At 39.9% G+C, this 15,174-nt stretch overlaps 2 protein-coding genes across 2 annotated transcripts in view; both read left to right on the top strand.

Annotated features, from left to right (window-relative positions):
* Positions 1-919, top strand: part of ANO4 (anoctamin 4) — a 240,671-nt gene extending 239,752 nt beyond the window's left edge. The window contains exon 27 of the mRNA XM_039245598.1: positions 155-919. The gene's annotated coding sequence lies outside the window, so the exon portion shown is untranslated. The remainder of the gene's footprint in view (positions 1-154) is intronic.
* Positions 920-6,400: 5,481 nt separating this feature from the next.
* Positions 6,401-15,174, top strand: part of LOC120240750 — a 12,461-nt gene continuing 3,687 nt past the window's right edge. The window contains 1 exon segment of the mRNA XM_039245579.1: positions 6,401-6,718. Coding sequence (XP_039101510.1) covers positions 6,401-6,718 — 318 coding nt within the window.

Here is a 15,174-nt window from a genome sequence, read left to right as displayed (position 1 = left end):
GCACAATAATTTTTAAACCATACCTGACTCAGTTTGGGGTTACAGATTTTTTCAATGCCTCCGATTCATGGTGAGTACAAACAAACCATTGCACACCATGTTCTTAAGCCATCATGTGTACACAGGGTTTCAGTGCCTTCTTTCCTCTTTCCAGGGAATAGTTCATTTCCAAGCCAAGGACCTGAAACCTGTTTACTTCTCCTAGCTGTGCAAAAGCACATTCAATCGAATGACTACAATGCAACCACAGTGCATGTCGCAGACATTGGCAGCAGCTGGGGAGTCAGCACCCTTAAAGGACGACCTGGGAAGTCATGCTGCTGTGAAACACATTGCAGCACACAATCGCTCTCTATCCATAGACCATTCTTGACCCAGCAAGCATGCACGTCATGGGCAGTTACATTCTCAAGTTTTTAAAACCAAGGGGAACTTGTATACTGGGCCTGTTTTTCAGCCTGTTTGCTACCTTTTTTGCATTCTGTCCCATGTGAATTTTACAGACACTGGGCTAATAAGGGTATTCAGACACCTGGACACACATTCCTAGAATGTTATCATATGGTCCTAACTCCATGTCACCGAACGATACAGACAAGACCCTGTTTACAACTTTTTCTTTTTTTTTTTAATTTCAGATCTTTCTGAGGAGATTATTATGTATGACATATCTATAGCTATGTGTATGGCCATAGATGTATTTCTGTGTGTACATATGTATAGTCATGTATTCTTACATATGTACATACAAATACAGAGATATATAAAGTACATAGAAATTCCTTACTTGTAAATAGCCAAAGGGTACTGACATGAATGACAAATTTTCACATTTAAATAGTCATCAACATGAAGCCATGTTTAATGCTTGTATAATGTGATGCAATAAAATTTAAAATAAATTTATGCACATGGAATATTTTCAGTTGGGTCTTCTGAAAATCTGTTGCCTTTTTTTCTCATAGAATAAGAGAAATCAGAGAGGGATCTTTAAAGGAAGGTTTATTACTCCCACACACTCCTGAGAAATCACTTCAGAGAGAGTACATTTTTTTCCCCATCTTGTTTCTAGGCTACTTGTTTAGAATATAAAGCCAACTAATTAGAGATCTCTCAGAAGAACTTGGAAAATGTCATTGACATCCTTTGTTGAGGAAATAAGAAATATAGCCAATGACACTTATGTATGATGTTTTAATTGCCCTGATTAGTTTGGTCTGCTAATCTTTGGAAGAGGCCATCCATCCTGCGGTGGCGGCGGCGGTTTCTAAGCAATGCCTGTTGTGGTTACTCTTTTTCTAGAGATAGCAGAACCTGCCCTTGAACTATGTTATCATCTTGCCTATGTGAGTTAGGGAGATGATTACCATGTCCATCAAACACTGTCCTATCTTAGACATGTATTCACTTAAGCTGATCGATTCCCAAAGATCTTAGAGGTTTTCTTAGCCTGTATAGTACCAGCAGTCAGAGTGGCTTTGAGCAGGGTAGGACTTCAACCATTTCTTAGTTTTTTCTATGACCTGATGTTCCTGGGAGTGAAATCCTAACCCTAGCAGGACCTAAAGTAAGGAGATGCACTTTATGGAAACAGAGACAAAAAGCCACTAAAAGAGTTTCTTTGCAATCACTGGCTAAGAAGTCAAATATTTCACAGCAGCCCCAGGGAAAACGAATTTCCATGAAGAGTCTCCAGAGAGGAAATGCAAAGAGAGATTCCAATAAGACAACTTGCCATACTACTCAGCTTGTAACTTTTGTTTAGTACGCCTGAAGCTCCACCCCAAGCATCATGGCCCAATAAATCCTTGGGGCAGGGAGAGAAGTGGGGGCAAAGAATTATGAGCCCCTCTTTGGGTTTGGAATGGGCCATGAACATTCACAGCTAGGTAGAAGACTAGCAAAGGCACTGGCCAGGATAAAGAAGTAAAATTTATTAAGTATAACTTTCTACATGGTCTGAGCATAAACTGAACTTAAGACAACTCCATGGCCAAAATTTTTTTCTGCCTGTGGGGTCCTGCCTTTGCTATTCCAAGTGTTTCTGTCAGTCCCAATTCCTGAGATGATTCTCGCGTATAATTCTTTACTTCTTCTCTTTCTCCTTTACTCTCTCCCTCCCTTCCTCTTTCTTCCTACCCTCCTGCTTACCCACTTCTCCTTCCCTTCATTTCTTTCTACCAATGCAGTGAGTGCACTTATTCACCTTCCCTGCTTGGGGTACAAGTAAAATGTGGTATCTTAAGATGTCTTTAGGTTTTTAGCAGGGAGGAAGGCATAGAAATAATTTCTGATAGACTTTTTAAGAAATCAAGTGTTAGGAATACCATCACCAAGATGGAGACAGAGGTTCCTGTCTTTTGTTCCCCCTCACAAGAAGAAAACTAGCAACCATTGATGGATAAGACCACTGAGAGAAACTTAGAATGCAACAGTGATGCTGAAGCACCCCCCCCCCACCCCCTACTATGGAGACCAAAAAAGACCACTTTAGAAGGGTAAGAGGAACAGCTAATGCTGATCAGATTGTCCCTCCTCCAGGCTGGTACAGTCCTATGCCAAGAAGTCTTGCCAGACCCTGCAGTTCCTCCAGGGGGAAAAGAGAGCAGCACCCCATGTTGTGGGTCACTTCTTAGCAGTCCTCATTCCAATTTTGCCCCCACAGGAATTTCAAGGGAAACTGTAGAACTTGACCGCTGGGAATCGGGTTGTGATAGAGAAGAGGGAGGGGCTTGCAACAACCGGCAGTCAGAGCTTGGAAAACTGAGTTCCTAGCTGCAGTGCCCAAGAAGTAATCCCAACCAGTGGCTTTGTTTATCTGCAAAGCCATGACCAGCGAACTTGGTGGGATGCCTGATTCAGATCCTCAAAACACACAGGATGGCTGAATGCATAAAAAACAAAATCTAATTATATGCTGCCTAGAAGACACACCTAGACTGAGTGAAGAGATGGAAAAAGATATTTCAATTAAATGGTAACAAAACAAAACAAAATCCAAAAGGTAGCTATACTTTCCAGACAAAACAGGTATTAAACTACAATGGTAAAAGGAGGCAAAGAGGTCAGTATCTAATGGATTATATAAAGGGGTTAATCCATCTAGAAAATATAACAATTGTAAATATTTGCACCTAGCATCAGAACACCTAAACATACAAACTAAAGGCAATGGAGCTAATAAGAGAAATGAATGGCAATACACTACTAGTTGGGGACTTCAATACCCACTCTCGATAGTGGATAGATATCCAAACAGAAAATCAGTAAGAAAATGGCAGATTTAAATAATACTATAGACCGAATGGACAGAATGGATCTATGGAGAACATCTATCTGACAATACCAGAATACACATTCTTCTCAAATGCACATGGGACATTTTCTAGGATAGACCATATGTTAAACTACACAATAAATCTTAGCAAATTCAGAAAGATTGAAATCATACCAAGTATCTTCTTTGTCCATAATGGTATGAAACTAGACATCCATAAAGAAGAGAAACTGGAAAATTCATGAATGTACAGAGATTAAATAACACTCTTCTTAACAACATGGATCAAAGAAGAAATTAAAAATATCTTGGGACAAATGAAAGTGGAAACAACATACTGAAACTTATGGGATGCAGCAAAGCAGTTCTAAGAGGAAGATTCATAGCAGTAGATGCCTACATTAATAAACAAGAAATATCTCAACTAACCCAATTCTACACCCTAAAAAACTAGAAACAGAAGAAACTGAGCCCAAAGCAGAGGAAGGAAATAATAAAGATTAGAGCAGAAATAAATAAGAACAGTAAACAATTCAAAAGATTATCTTTTCATAAAACCAACTCTTAGTTTTGTTAAAGTTGACAAACTTTTAGCAAAACTGACCAAGGGGAAAAGAAAGGACCTAAACTAACAAAGTTATAAATGAAAAGGGAGACATTACAACTGAATCCACAGAAATGCAAAGATCGTAAGAGGCAACTAAGAAAAATTACATGCCAACAAACTGGAATACCTTGAATAAATGAAAAAATTCCTAGAAACATGCAACCTACCAAGAATGAATCAGGAAGAAATAGAAAATACGAACAGACGAGGGGCACTTGAGTGGTTCAGTAAAACATCTGACTTCTACTCAGGTCATGATCTTGGGGTTCATGAGTTCAATCCCTGAGTCAGGCTCTCTGCTGTCAGTGTGGTGCCTGCCTTGGATCCTATGTCCCCCTCTCTCTCTGTCCTTCCCCCACGTGCACTCTGTGTCTCTCTCAAAATGAAGAAAAAGAAGTCTGAACAGAACAATTTCTAGTAATGTAATTAAATCAGTAATCAAAAATCTCCCACCTAAGAAAAGCTCCAGGCCAGACAGCTTCAATGGTATATTTTATCAAACATTTCACCAAGAATTAATGCCAATCATTCGCAAATCTTCCCAAAAACATCAAGGAAGATGGAAGACTTCAAAACTCATTTTGCAAGGTCAGGATTACTCTGATACCAAAATCAGAAAAGGACATTATAAGGAAAGAAAAGTACAGGCCAATGTCCCTGATGAATAAGATGTAAAAATTCTCAAGAACATACTAGCAAGCTGAATTCAGCAGCACATTAAAAGGGTCATTCACCAGGATCTGGTGGGATTTATCTCTGGGTGCAATGATGGTTCAACATACACAAATCACTACATGTGATACATCACATTAATAGAATTTAAAAAATGACTATATCAATAGATAACACAAAGCTTTTGACAAAATTCATCATTTGTTCATAATAACTCCTAACAAACTAGGTATAGAAGGAACATATTTCAACATTACAAAGATCACATCATATTCAATAGTGAAAAGCTGAAAGCTTTTCCTCTAAGAACAAAAACAAAGATGACTGGGGCGCCTGGGTGGCTCAGTCAGTTAAGCGTCCAACTTCAGCTCAGGTCATGATCTCACGGTCATGGGTTCAAGCCCCGCATTGGGCTCTGTGCTGACAGCTACCTCAGAGCCTGGAGCCTACTTCAGATTCTGTGTCTCCCTCCTTAACCCTCCCCTGCTCATGCTGCCTATCTCTCTCCCTCTCCCTCTTCCTCCCTCCCTCTCTCTCTCTCAGAAATAAATAAAACATTAAAAATTTTAAAAAAAGAAAAAGAACAAAGAGGACTACTCTCACCACGTCTATTCAACATAGCATTTGAAGTTCTATCCAGAGTAATGAGGTAAGAAATAAAAGATATCAGAAATACAAAGGAAGAAGTAAAATTGTCTCTATTTACAGATGATTTTACATAGACAAAATATATAAAAACTACTATTACTAAAAAACTGTTAGATCTAATCAATGAATTCAATAAAGTTGTAGGAAACAAAATTAATATAAAAAAATCACTAGCATTTCTTATGCACTGGAAGACCAAATAGTGTTAAAATGTTCATACTACCCAAGGCAATCTACAGATTTAAAGCAATCCCTATCAAAATACCGACAGCATTTTTCACAGAACTAGAACAAACAATCCTAAAATTTGTATAGAAACACAAGACACTGAATAGCCAAAGCAATCTTGAGAAAATAAAACAAAATTGGTATCATGCTGGAGAGGCTTGGGAAGGTGGTGGAAGAGAACCCTAAGCTCACCTCATCCCACCTTTAATGCAAGATTTATCACTCACATCCAAGTAAATAAACTGGAGAGTGATCCGAAGTCTGGCAGAACAAACTCCACACTAAATGTAGAGAAGAAGCTGCATTGGAAAGGTTAGGAAGGGCAGAGATAGTGGTTAGGACCTGCCTGCTGGAGGGAGGGAGCTGCAGTCAAGGTGAGGGGAAAGCACCAGGGAGCCCATGGGGGAAAATAAATCCCCACGTCTGGCCTGAAGGGACTGAATTCCCTGCATTCGGAGGACTTGGAGACCATAACTTTAAAAGTCAGCTGACTTAGGGGTGCCTGGGTGGCTCAGTAGTTGAGTGTCTGACTTCACCTCAGGTCATAATCTCAAGGTCTATGGGTTCACACCCCAAATCAGGCTCTGTGGTGACATCTCAGAGCCTGGAGCCTGCTTTGGATCCTGTGTCTCCCTCTCTCTCTCTCTCTCTCTCTCTCTCTCTCTCTGTCCTCTCCCCCCACTCACACTCTGTCTCTCCCTCTCAAAAATAAATAATAAAAACATTTTTTAAAAATCTTTAGGAAAAAAAGTCAGCTGACTCCGCACTGGGCAAGCCAAGAGGGTGAGTGATAGCCAGTCTCCACCCTTAAAGAAACAGTAGTCCAAGGAGAGCAACATAGAAGCAAAGGCTTACACAATGGGAAGTTGATCTGTTTATACTGATTTTGGAACATGTTGGGGGAAGGGGAACAAAGGAGCTGGCAGGTGACATTTTCCTCCCCCACCCCTCAGCATAAACACAGAGCCATGTGTGGGAGGCAGCAATGCACAGCAAAGCACTTGCTACTCAACCTAGCAGTGTGCCTGCCCAGAAGTTCTCCCGAGGACTCCAAGCCTGCTGGCCTTGGCCCTGGGCTCAGTGCAAATCTTGCTAAAGCCCACACACCCTACCCAGCTACTGAATACAGAGATGTTGCACACCCCAGTTGCTGCACTTCTTGCCCAGCCATTGTGCACACAGACACTAGGAGCGTAGATGCTGTACCCAGCCACTGCATGAGAAGATGCTGCAAGCCACTGGCCGCTACAGCTGCTGCATGTCATGCCCCCAGTGGCCACTGGGCTGTGAGGGATAGAGCTGGACTAGTGGCTCAGTGCAAATTTTGCTAACACAGCCACACAGCACCTGAGCCCTTCTGCTGTCACATCCCTCAAAGCCAGCCTGCCTGCAGCTCACTAGCATCACAGAGAGCAAGCACAATCCACAACAGGCAAAGAGTCAGTGCAGATGTCTGGTGTGAAAGGAAAAGCGATTCAGACTCAATACCAGGACGCAAGCAATGCACATAGGAGACTCCTTTGAAGAATAGGTTCTGATGAACAAGGGACATTGCACTGGAGGTCACTACACGTCCTATTCACATGTCTTCTAAAGAGCAGAAGATGTATCTGACCTTCCTAACTCAAAGAAACTTACACAGAGAGGTAGACAAAATGAGGAGACAGAGAAATATCTCCCAAATGAAAGAACAAGACAAAATTACAACTGATCTAAGCAAAAGAGAAATAAGGAATATGCCTGATACAGAATTTAAAGTAATGATCATGTGCAAAAATTCTCAACAAGATACTAGCAACCTAGATCTGACATTAAAAGAATTATTCACCAGGATCAAGTAGGATTTATTCCTGGGATGCAGGGCTGGTTCAATATCCACAAATCAACGTGATACATCATATATTTTTTTTTTTTTAGACTTAAGATTTTATTTTATTTTATTTATTTTTTTTTTTTACAAATAGTTTATTGTCAAATTAGTTTCCACATAACACTCAGTGCTCATCCCCAAAGTGCCCTCCTCCATGCCCCTCCCCCTCTCCCCCCCTCATCCATCAGTCCTCAGTTTTTGTCAGCATTCAAGAGTCTCTCATGGTTTGCCTCTCTCCCTTTCCCCCACCATTTCCCCCCTTCTTCTCCCCCTTGGTCCTCCATCAAGTTCCTCCTAATCCTCCTCTACGTGCAAACATAAGATATTTGTCCTTCTCTGCCTGACTTATTTCGCTCAGCATAACACCCTCAAGGTCCATCCATGTTGCTACACATGGCCAGATTTCATTGTTTCTCATTGCCATGGAGTATTCCATGGTATAGATAAACCACATCTTCTTGATCCATTCATCTGTTGATGGACACTTAGGCTCTTTCCATGTTTTAGCTATTGTGGAGAGTGCTGCTATGAACATTGGGGTACATGTGCTCCTATGCATCAGCATTTCTGCGTGATACATCATATTAATAAAATTGATTTTATTAATTAAATTAATAAAAGAAAGGGTCAGAATCACATGATCCTCTCAATAGATGAGGGAAAAGATTTGACAAAATACAGCATCCTTTCCTGATAAAAAACCCTCAAGAAAGTAGGGATAGAAGGATCACACCTCAGGATTATAAAGGCCATATACAAAAGACCCACTGCTAATATCATCCTCAATGGGGAAAAACTGAGAGCTTTCCCCCTGCATTCAGGAATACAAGGATCTCCACCCTCACCACTGTTATTCAACATACTGTTGGAAGTCCTAGCCTCAGTAATCAGACAACAAAGAAATAAAAGGCATCCAAATCAGCAAGGAGGAACTCAAACTTTCACTATCCACAGAGAACATGATACTCTATGTGGAAAACCTAAAAGACTGCACGAAAAAAAAACTGCTAGACCTGGCCCATGAATTCAGCAAAGTCACAGGATATAAAATCAATGCAGAGAAATCAGTTGGATTTCTATACACGAATAATGAAGCAGCAGAAAGAGAAATCAAGGAATCGATTCCCTTTACAATTGCACCAAAAAACAATAAAATATCTAGGAACAAACCTAACCAACGAAGTAAAAAAATCTATAAACCGAAAACTGTAGAAAGCTTATGAAAACCTACAAAAAAAAAAAAAAAAAAAAAGGGAAAACAGTCCAAGCTCATGAATTGGAAGAATACTGTTAAAATGTCAATACTACCCAAAGCAGTCTACATATTCAATGCAATACCTATCAAAATAACACCAGCATTCTTCATAGAGTTAGAACAAACAACCCTAAAATTTATATGAAACTAGAAAAGATCCCAAATAGGCAAAGCAATCCTGAAAAAGAAAACCAAAGCTGGAGGCATCATAATTCCAGACTTTAAGCTGTATCCAAAGCTGTAACCATCAAGACAGTATGGTACTGGCATAAGAACAGACACGTGGATCAATGGAATAGAATAGAGAACCCAGAAATGGACACACAAATGTATGACCAACAAATCTTCAACAAAGCAGGAAGGAATATCCAATAGAAAAAGACCTGTCTTTTCAACAAATGGTGTTGAGAAAACTGGATAGCTACATGCAAAGGAATGAAACTTGACCACTTTCTTATACCATACACAAAAATAAATTCAAAATGGATTAAGTCCTAAATATAAGACCTGAAACTATAAAAGTCCTAGAAGAGAACATAGGTAGTCATTTCTATGATATTGGCCATAGAAATTTATCTCCTGAGGTGAGGGAAATAAAAACAAAACTAAACTGTTGGAACTATATAAAAATACAAAATCTTCTGCACAATGAAGGAAATAAACAAAACTAAAAGACAACCTACAGAATGGGAGAAGTTATTTGCAAATAACATATCTGATAAAGAGTATCCAAAATAAATAAAAAACTGATACAACTCAATACCCAAAAGGCAAAGAATCCAATTTTAAAATGGGAAGAAGACATGAATAGGCATTTCTCCAGAGAGGACATACATATGGCCAATGGACACATGGAAAGATGCTCAACATCAGTCACCATCAGGGAAATGCAAATCAAAACTACAAGGAGATATCACCTCATACCTCTCAGAATGGCTAAAACCAACAACACAAGAAGCAGGTGTTGGCAAGGATGTGGAGAAAAACGAGCCCTCTTACAGTTGGTGGGAATGCCAACTGGTGCAGCCACTGTGGAAAACCGTATGGAGGTTCCTCAGAAAGTTATAAATCGAACTACTCTACAATCCAGTAATTGCACTACTGAGAATCTATCCCCAAAATACAAAAATACTAACTCAAAGTGATACATGAACTTCTATGTTTATTGCAGCACCATTTACAAATTATGGGAGCAACCCAAGTGTCCATTGATAGTCGAATGGATAAAGAAGATGTGGAGTATACACACACATACACACACATACACACACACACGTATCATAAAAGAATGAAATTTTGCCATTTGCAGTGACATTGAGGGAGTGAGAGAGTATACTGCTAAGTGAAATAAGTCAGACAAATAGGATATGATTTCACTCATATGTGGAATATAAAAAACAAAAGAAACAAGCAAAGAAAAAAAAAGAGACAGAGAGGCAAACCAAGAATTGCGCTCTTAATTATAGAGAGCAAACTGATGGTTACCAGAGGGGAGATGGGTGGGGGAATTGGTGAAATAGATGATGAAACTAAAAAATACACTTACGGGGGCGGGGGCAAGATGGCAGAGAAGTAGGGAACTCCTACATTGCACTCACACCCATATCTCGCACGGAGAAGGCCTGAAGCCACAGGAACCCTTACAGAATCCAGGAGTTTGGGAGGAAAAAGAGACAGAGACTGCTGAGAAAACCTTCTAGCGTGAGTGCGAACTGGGGAAAGATAAAATTGGGCCGGGACCAGAGACACAGAGGGATGGGGGTGATTCCCACTCTGGGGAGAGCTTAGAGGGGAAAGAGAGTGGCCGAAACTGCTCAAGACACTGTCCCTGTAGCTGGGGAACAGAAAAACCTCCACTCGGGACACAGAGGGACCTGGTTTCCTTCTATCCAGCTGACCCTAGGCTGGACGCACTCATCCAGGCAACCCCCCGGGGTGAAACTGCTCCACGCTTGCCAAACAGACCTGGAGGAGACGGGAGCAGTGGCTTCTGGCTCAATCCCCTGGGGGTAGGCAAAAGGCTTGAGACTGCCCTGAGGGGATCGCCTGCGAGTTTGTGTTTCCGGCAATTTCAGTGGAGTGCTCAGACTGGGATCTGGAAACGAGGCCTGGCCTGGGATATAGAGCACGGCCCGTCTTGGCTGCGCCCCTGTCATGGGGAGTTTACACACCCAAAAAAGTGAGGTGCAGCCCTTGGTTCAAGAAGGGACTGGAGCGCCGCCACTCTTCTCCCCACAACCACCAAGGCAGGACTCCCATGGGGTGCATTGGATCAAACCACGCCCATCACTGCTAGAGAGCTGCCCTCCTCCCCTCCCACCTTTTTTTTTTTTTTTTTTCTTACTGGAGCCAGGCAAGACCAATTCTGGTCACTGGCTTACTTAAACAGTCAAATTTAATCCATTCTCTAGATGTAAATTCTACACCTACCTACCTTTTCATCTCTTTCTCTCTGGAGTAATCAGACAATATAGTTTTCCTGGATAACACCATCGTCATTTCTTTCACCTCTTAAACCATATTTCACTCTTTCGCTCTTTGAAAAAAGCTTCTTATTCCTTCTGCCTGCTCATTTCATTTCCAATTTCACCTCATCCCCGTCCTGTCATTTCTCTCCTTTATGCTCTTCAACCAGCTCTGCATACACCTGGCTATTTAATTGTAGGTGGGAAATCTGGTTACATGCTTTAAACTGTTCTTTGTCTATTGAGTTTCTTCTTTTTTCCTTTTCTTCTTTTCTTTTTTATGTATTTTTATTTTTTATTATTTGCCTTCCCTCCTCCCTCTTTTCTACTTACTTTTTCGTTTTCCCTTTCAGTTTGTGTGTTTGTTGGATTTGTCTGTGTGTTTGTGTGCCTTTGTTCCCTGTGTGTTTGTCTGTTTTCTTTTCCAGGGCTACCTCAAGAAACAAGCCAAAGTACACATGGTGGAGAGTCCCAAATACCACTACGAGTAGGAAAATAAAATAACCAAGGTCTCAACAAGAGAGACCAAGATATACCATTCAAAGAACACTTTCTGAACAGACAGGCCATGGACAGTCAAAGAGCTTTCTTTGGTGCGGCACTCACAGGTGCAGAGTGCATAACAAGCTTCTAAAACTAACAAGAGATAGAAAGCTAACCAAAATGATGAATGAAAGAACTCTCCTGCAAAGAAATTCCAGGAAGAATTGACAGCTAAAGAACTGCTCGAAGTAGATATAAGCAACATAACTGAGCAAGAATTTAGAACAATAATCATAAAATTAATCACTGGGCTTGAAAAAGCATGGAGGACATCAGAGAAACATTGGTTACAAACACTATGGAGCTTAAAAATAGTTACGATGAATTTAAAAATGCGATAAATGAGATACATAATAAACTGAAGGTGTCCAATGCACAGATTGAAGAGGTGGAAAGGAGAATAAGTTATTTAGAAGACACAATTATAGAAAAAGAAGAAACTGAGAAAAACAGAGATAAACTGATTCAGGAACATGAAAGAAGAGTTCGAGAGCTCAGCAATACAATCAAATGGAACAATATCTGTATCATAGGAATGCCAGAAGAGGAAGAGAGAAGGAAAGATGCTGAAGGAGTCCTGGAACAATATATAGCAGAGAACTTACCCCAAACTGGGGAGGGAAGTAGATGTTGAAATTCAAGAAACACAGAAAACTCCCCTCAGACATAACTTGAATCGATCTTCTGCATGACATATCATAGTGGAACTGGCAAAATGTAAAGACAGAATTTTGAAAGCAGCTCGGGAGAAAAGGGCCCTAACATACAAAGGGAGTGGTGACAGACCTATCTAATGAAACTTGGCAGGCCAGAAAGGAATGGCAGGAGATCTTCATTGTGATGAACAGAAAAAATATGCAGCCAAGAATCCTCTGTCCAGCAAGCCTGTCATTCAGAATAGAAGGAGAGATAAAAGTCATTCCAAATAAACAAAAATTGAAAGAATTTGTCACCACTAAACCAGCCCTACAAGAAATCCTGAGGGAGACCCTCTGAGGGAAATGTTGCAAGGAACGCACAGTGCTAGAGACACCACCACAAGCATGAATCCCACAAACGACACAATGACTCTAAACCCATATATTTCAATAATAACACTGAATGTAAATGGACTAAATGCCCCAATCAAAAGACATAGGGTAGCAGAATGGATAAAAAACAAAATTCATCTATTTGCTGTCTACAAGAAACCCATTTTAGACTGGAAGACACCTACAGATTGAAAGTAAGGGGATGGAGAAATATCTATCATAAAAAAAAAAAAAAGCTGGAGTAACTATACATATATCAGACAAACTGGACTTTAAAATAAAGACAGTAACAAGGGATGAAGAAGGGCATTATATAATAATTACAAGGTCTATCCATCAAGAAGAGCTAACAATTATAAATGTCTACGCACCAAATATAGGAGCACCTAAATACAAAGAACAATTAATCACAAACAGAAACACTCTTATCGATAAGAACATGCTAATATAGCAGGGGACTTTAATACTCTACTTACAGCAATGGACAGATCAACTAGACAGAAAATCAACAAAGACACAATGGACTTAAATGACACATTGCACCAGATGGATTTGACAGATCTATTTAGCACTCTACATGCTGAGGCCTTGGAATTCACTTTCTTCTCAAGTGCGCATGGCACGTTCTCCAAGATAGATCACATACTGGGACATAAAGCATCTCGCAATAAATATAAAAGAATTGAGGTCATACCATGCACACTTTCAGGTCACAATGCTATGAAACTCGAAATCAATCACAGGAAGAAGTCTGGAAAACCTCCAAAAACATGGAGTTTAAAGAACACCCTACTAAAGAACGAATGGGACAATCAGGCCAATTAGAGAAGAAATTAAAAAATACATGGAAACAAATAAAAATGAGAATACAACAATCCAAACTCTATGGGATGCGGTGAAAGCAGTCCTAAGAGGAAAGTACATTGCACTGCAGGCCTATTTCAAGAAATTAGAAAAAGCTCAAGTGCAAAATCTAACAGTGCACCTATAGTAACTAGAGGGATAGTAACAAGAGCATCCCAAACCCATTAGTAGAAGAGAAATAATAAAAATCAGGGCAGAAATAAACAATATATAAACCAAAGAAACAGTTGAACAGATCAATGAAACCAAGAGTTGGTTTTTTGAAAAAATAAACAAAATTGACAAACCTCTAGCCAGGCTTCTCAAAAAGAAAAGAGAGAGCACTCAAATAGACAAAATCATGAATGAAAATGGAATGATTACAACCAACCCCTCAGAAATACGAGGAACTATCAGGGAATACTATGAAAAAATATGCCAACAAACTGGACAACTTAGAAAAAATGGACAAAATCCTAAACACACAATCACTACCAAAATTCATACCGGAAGAGATAAACAACCTGAACAGACCTAGATCAAGTGAGGAAATCGAATCAGTTATCAAAAATCTCCCAACAAATAAGAGCCCTGGGCCAGATGGCTTCCCTGGGGAATTCTACCAGACATTTAAAACAGAATATCCATTCTTCTCAAACTATTCCAAAAAATAGAAATCAAAGGAAAACTTCCAGACTCATTTTATGAAGCCAGCATCACTTTGATTCCCAAGCCAGACAGAGACCCAGCAAAAATGGAGAACTACAGGCCAATATCCTTGATGAATACAGATGCAAAAATCCTCAACAAGATACTTGCAAATCGAATTCAACAGCACATAAAAAGAATCATCCACCAAGATCAAGTGGGATTCATTCCTGGGTTACAGGGCTGGTTCAATATTCACAAATCAATGTGATACATTACATCAACAAAAGAAAAGATAAAAACCATATGATCCTGTCAATAGATGCAGAAAAAGCATTTGACAAAATACAACATCCCTTCTTAATAAAGACCCTCGAGAAGTCGGGATAGCAGGAACTTATTTAAACATCATAAAAGTCATCTATGAGAAACCCTCAGCTAACATCATCCTCAATGGGGAAAAACTGAGAACTTTCCCCCTGAGATCAGGAACACGACAGGGATGTCCACTCTCACCACTGTTGTTTAACATAGTGCTGGAAGTCCTAGCATCAGCCATCAGACAACAAAAGGAAATCAAAGGCATCAAAATCGGCAAAGAAGTCAAACTCTCACTTTTCGCAGACGACATGATACTTTATATAGAAAACCCGACAGACTCCACCAGAAGCCTACTAGAACTGATCCAAGGATTTAGCAAAGTTTCAGGGTACAAAATCAACATGCAGAAATCGGTTGCATTTTTATACACCAACAATGAAGCAACAGAAACAGAATTCAAGAAGCTGATCCCATTCACAATTGCACAAAAAACCATAGAATACCTAGGAATAAACTAACCAAGGATACAAGAGATCTGTATGATGAAAACTATAATAAACTTATGAAGGAAATTGAAGAAGACACAAAGAAATGGAAAAACATTCCATGCTCAGGGATTGGAAGAATAAATATAGTTAAAATGTCATTACTACCCAAAGCAATCTACACATTCAATGCAATTCCAATCAAAATTGCACGAGCATTCTTCTCAAAACTAGAACAAACTATCCTAAAATTTGTATGGAACCACAAAAGGCCCCGAATA

The sequence above is a fragment of the Hyaena hyaena genome, unplaced genomic scaffold, assembly GCF_003009895.1.
Source record: "Hyaena hyaena isolate Hyena2069 unplaced genomic scaffold, ASM300989v1 scaffold_261, whole genome shotgun sequence".
Classification (NCBI taxonomy): domain Eukaryota; kingdom Metazoa; phylum Chordata; class Mammalia; order Carnivora; family Hyaenidae; genus Hyaena; species Hyaena hyaena.
Note: the sequence above shows the minus strand (reverse complement) of the source record. Positions and strands in the feature narration are given on the sequence as shown.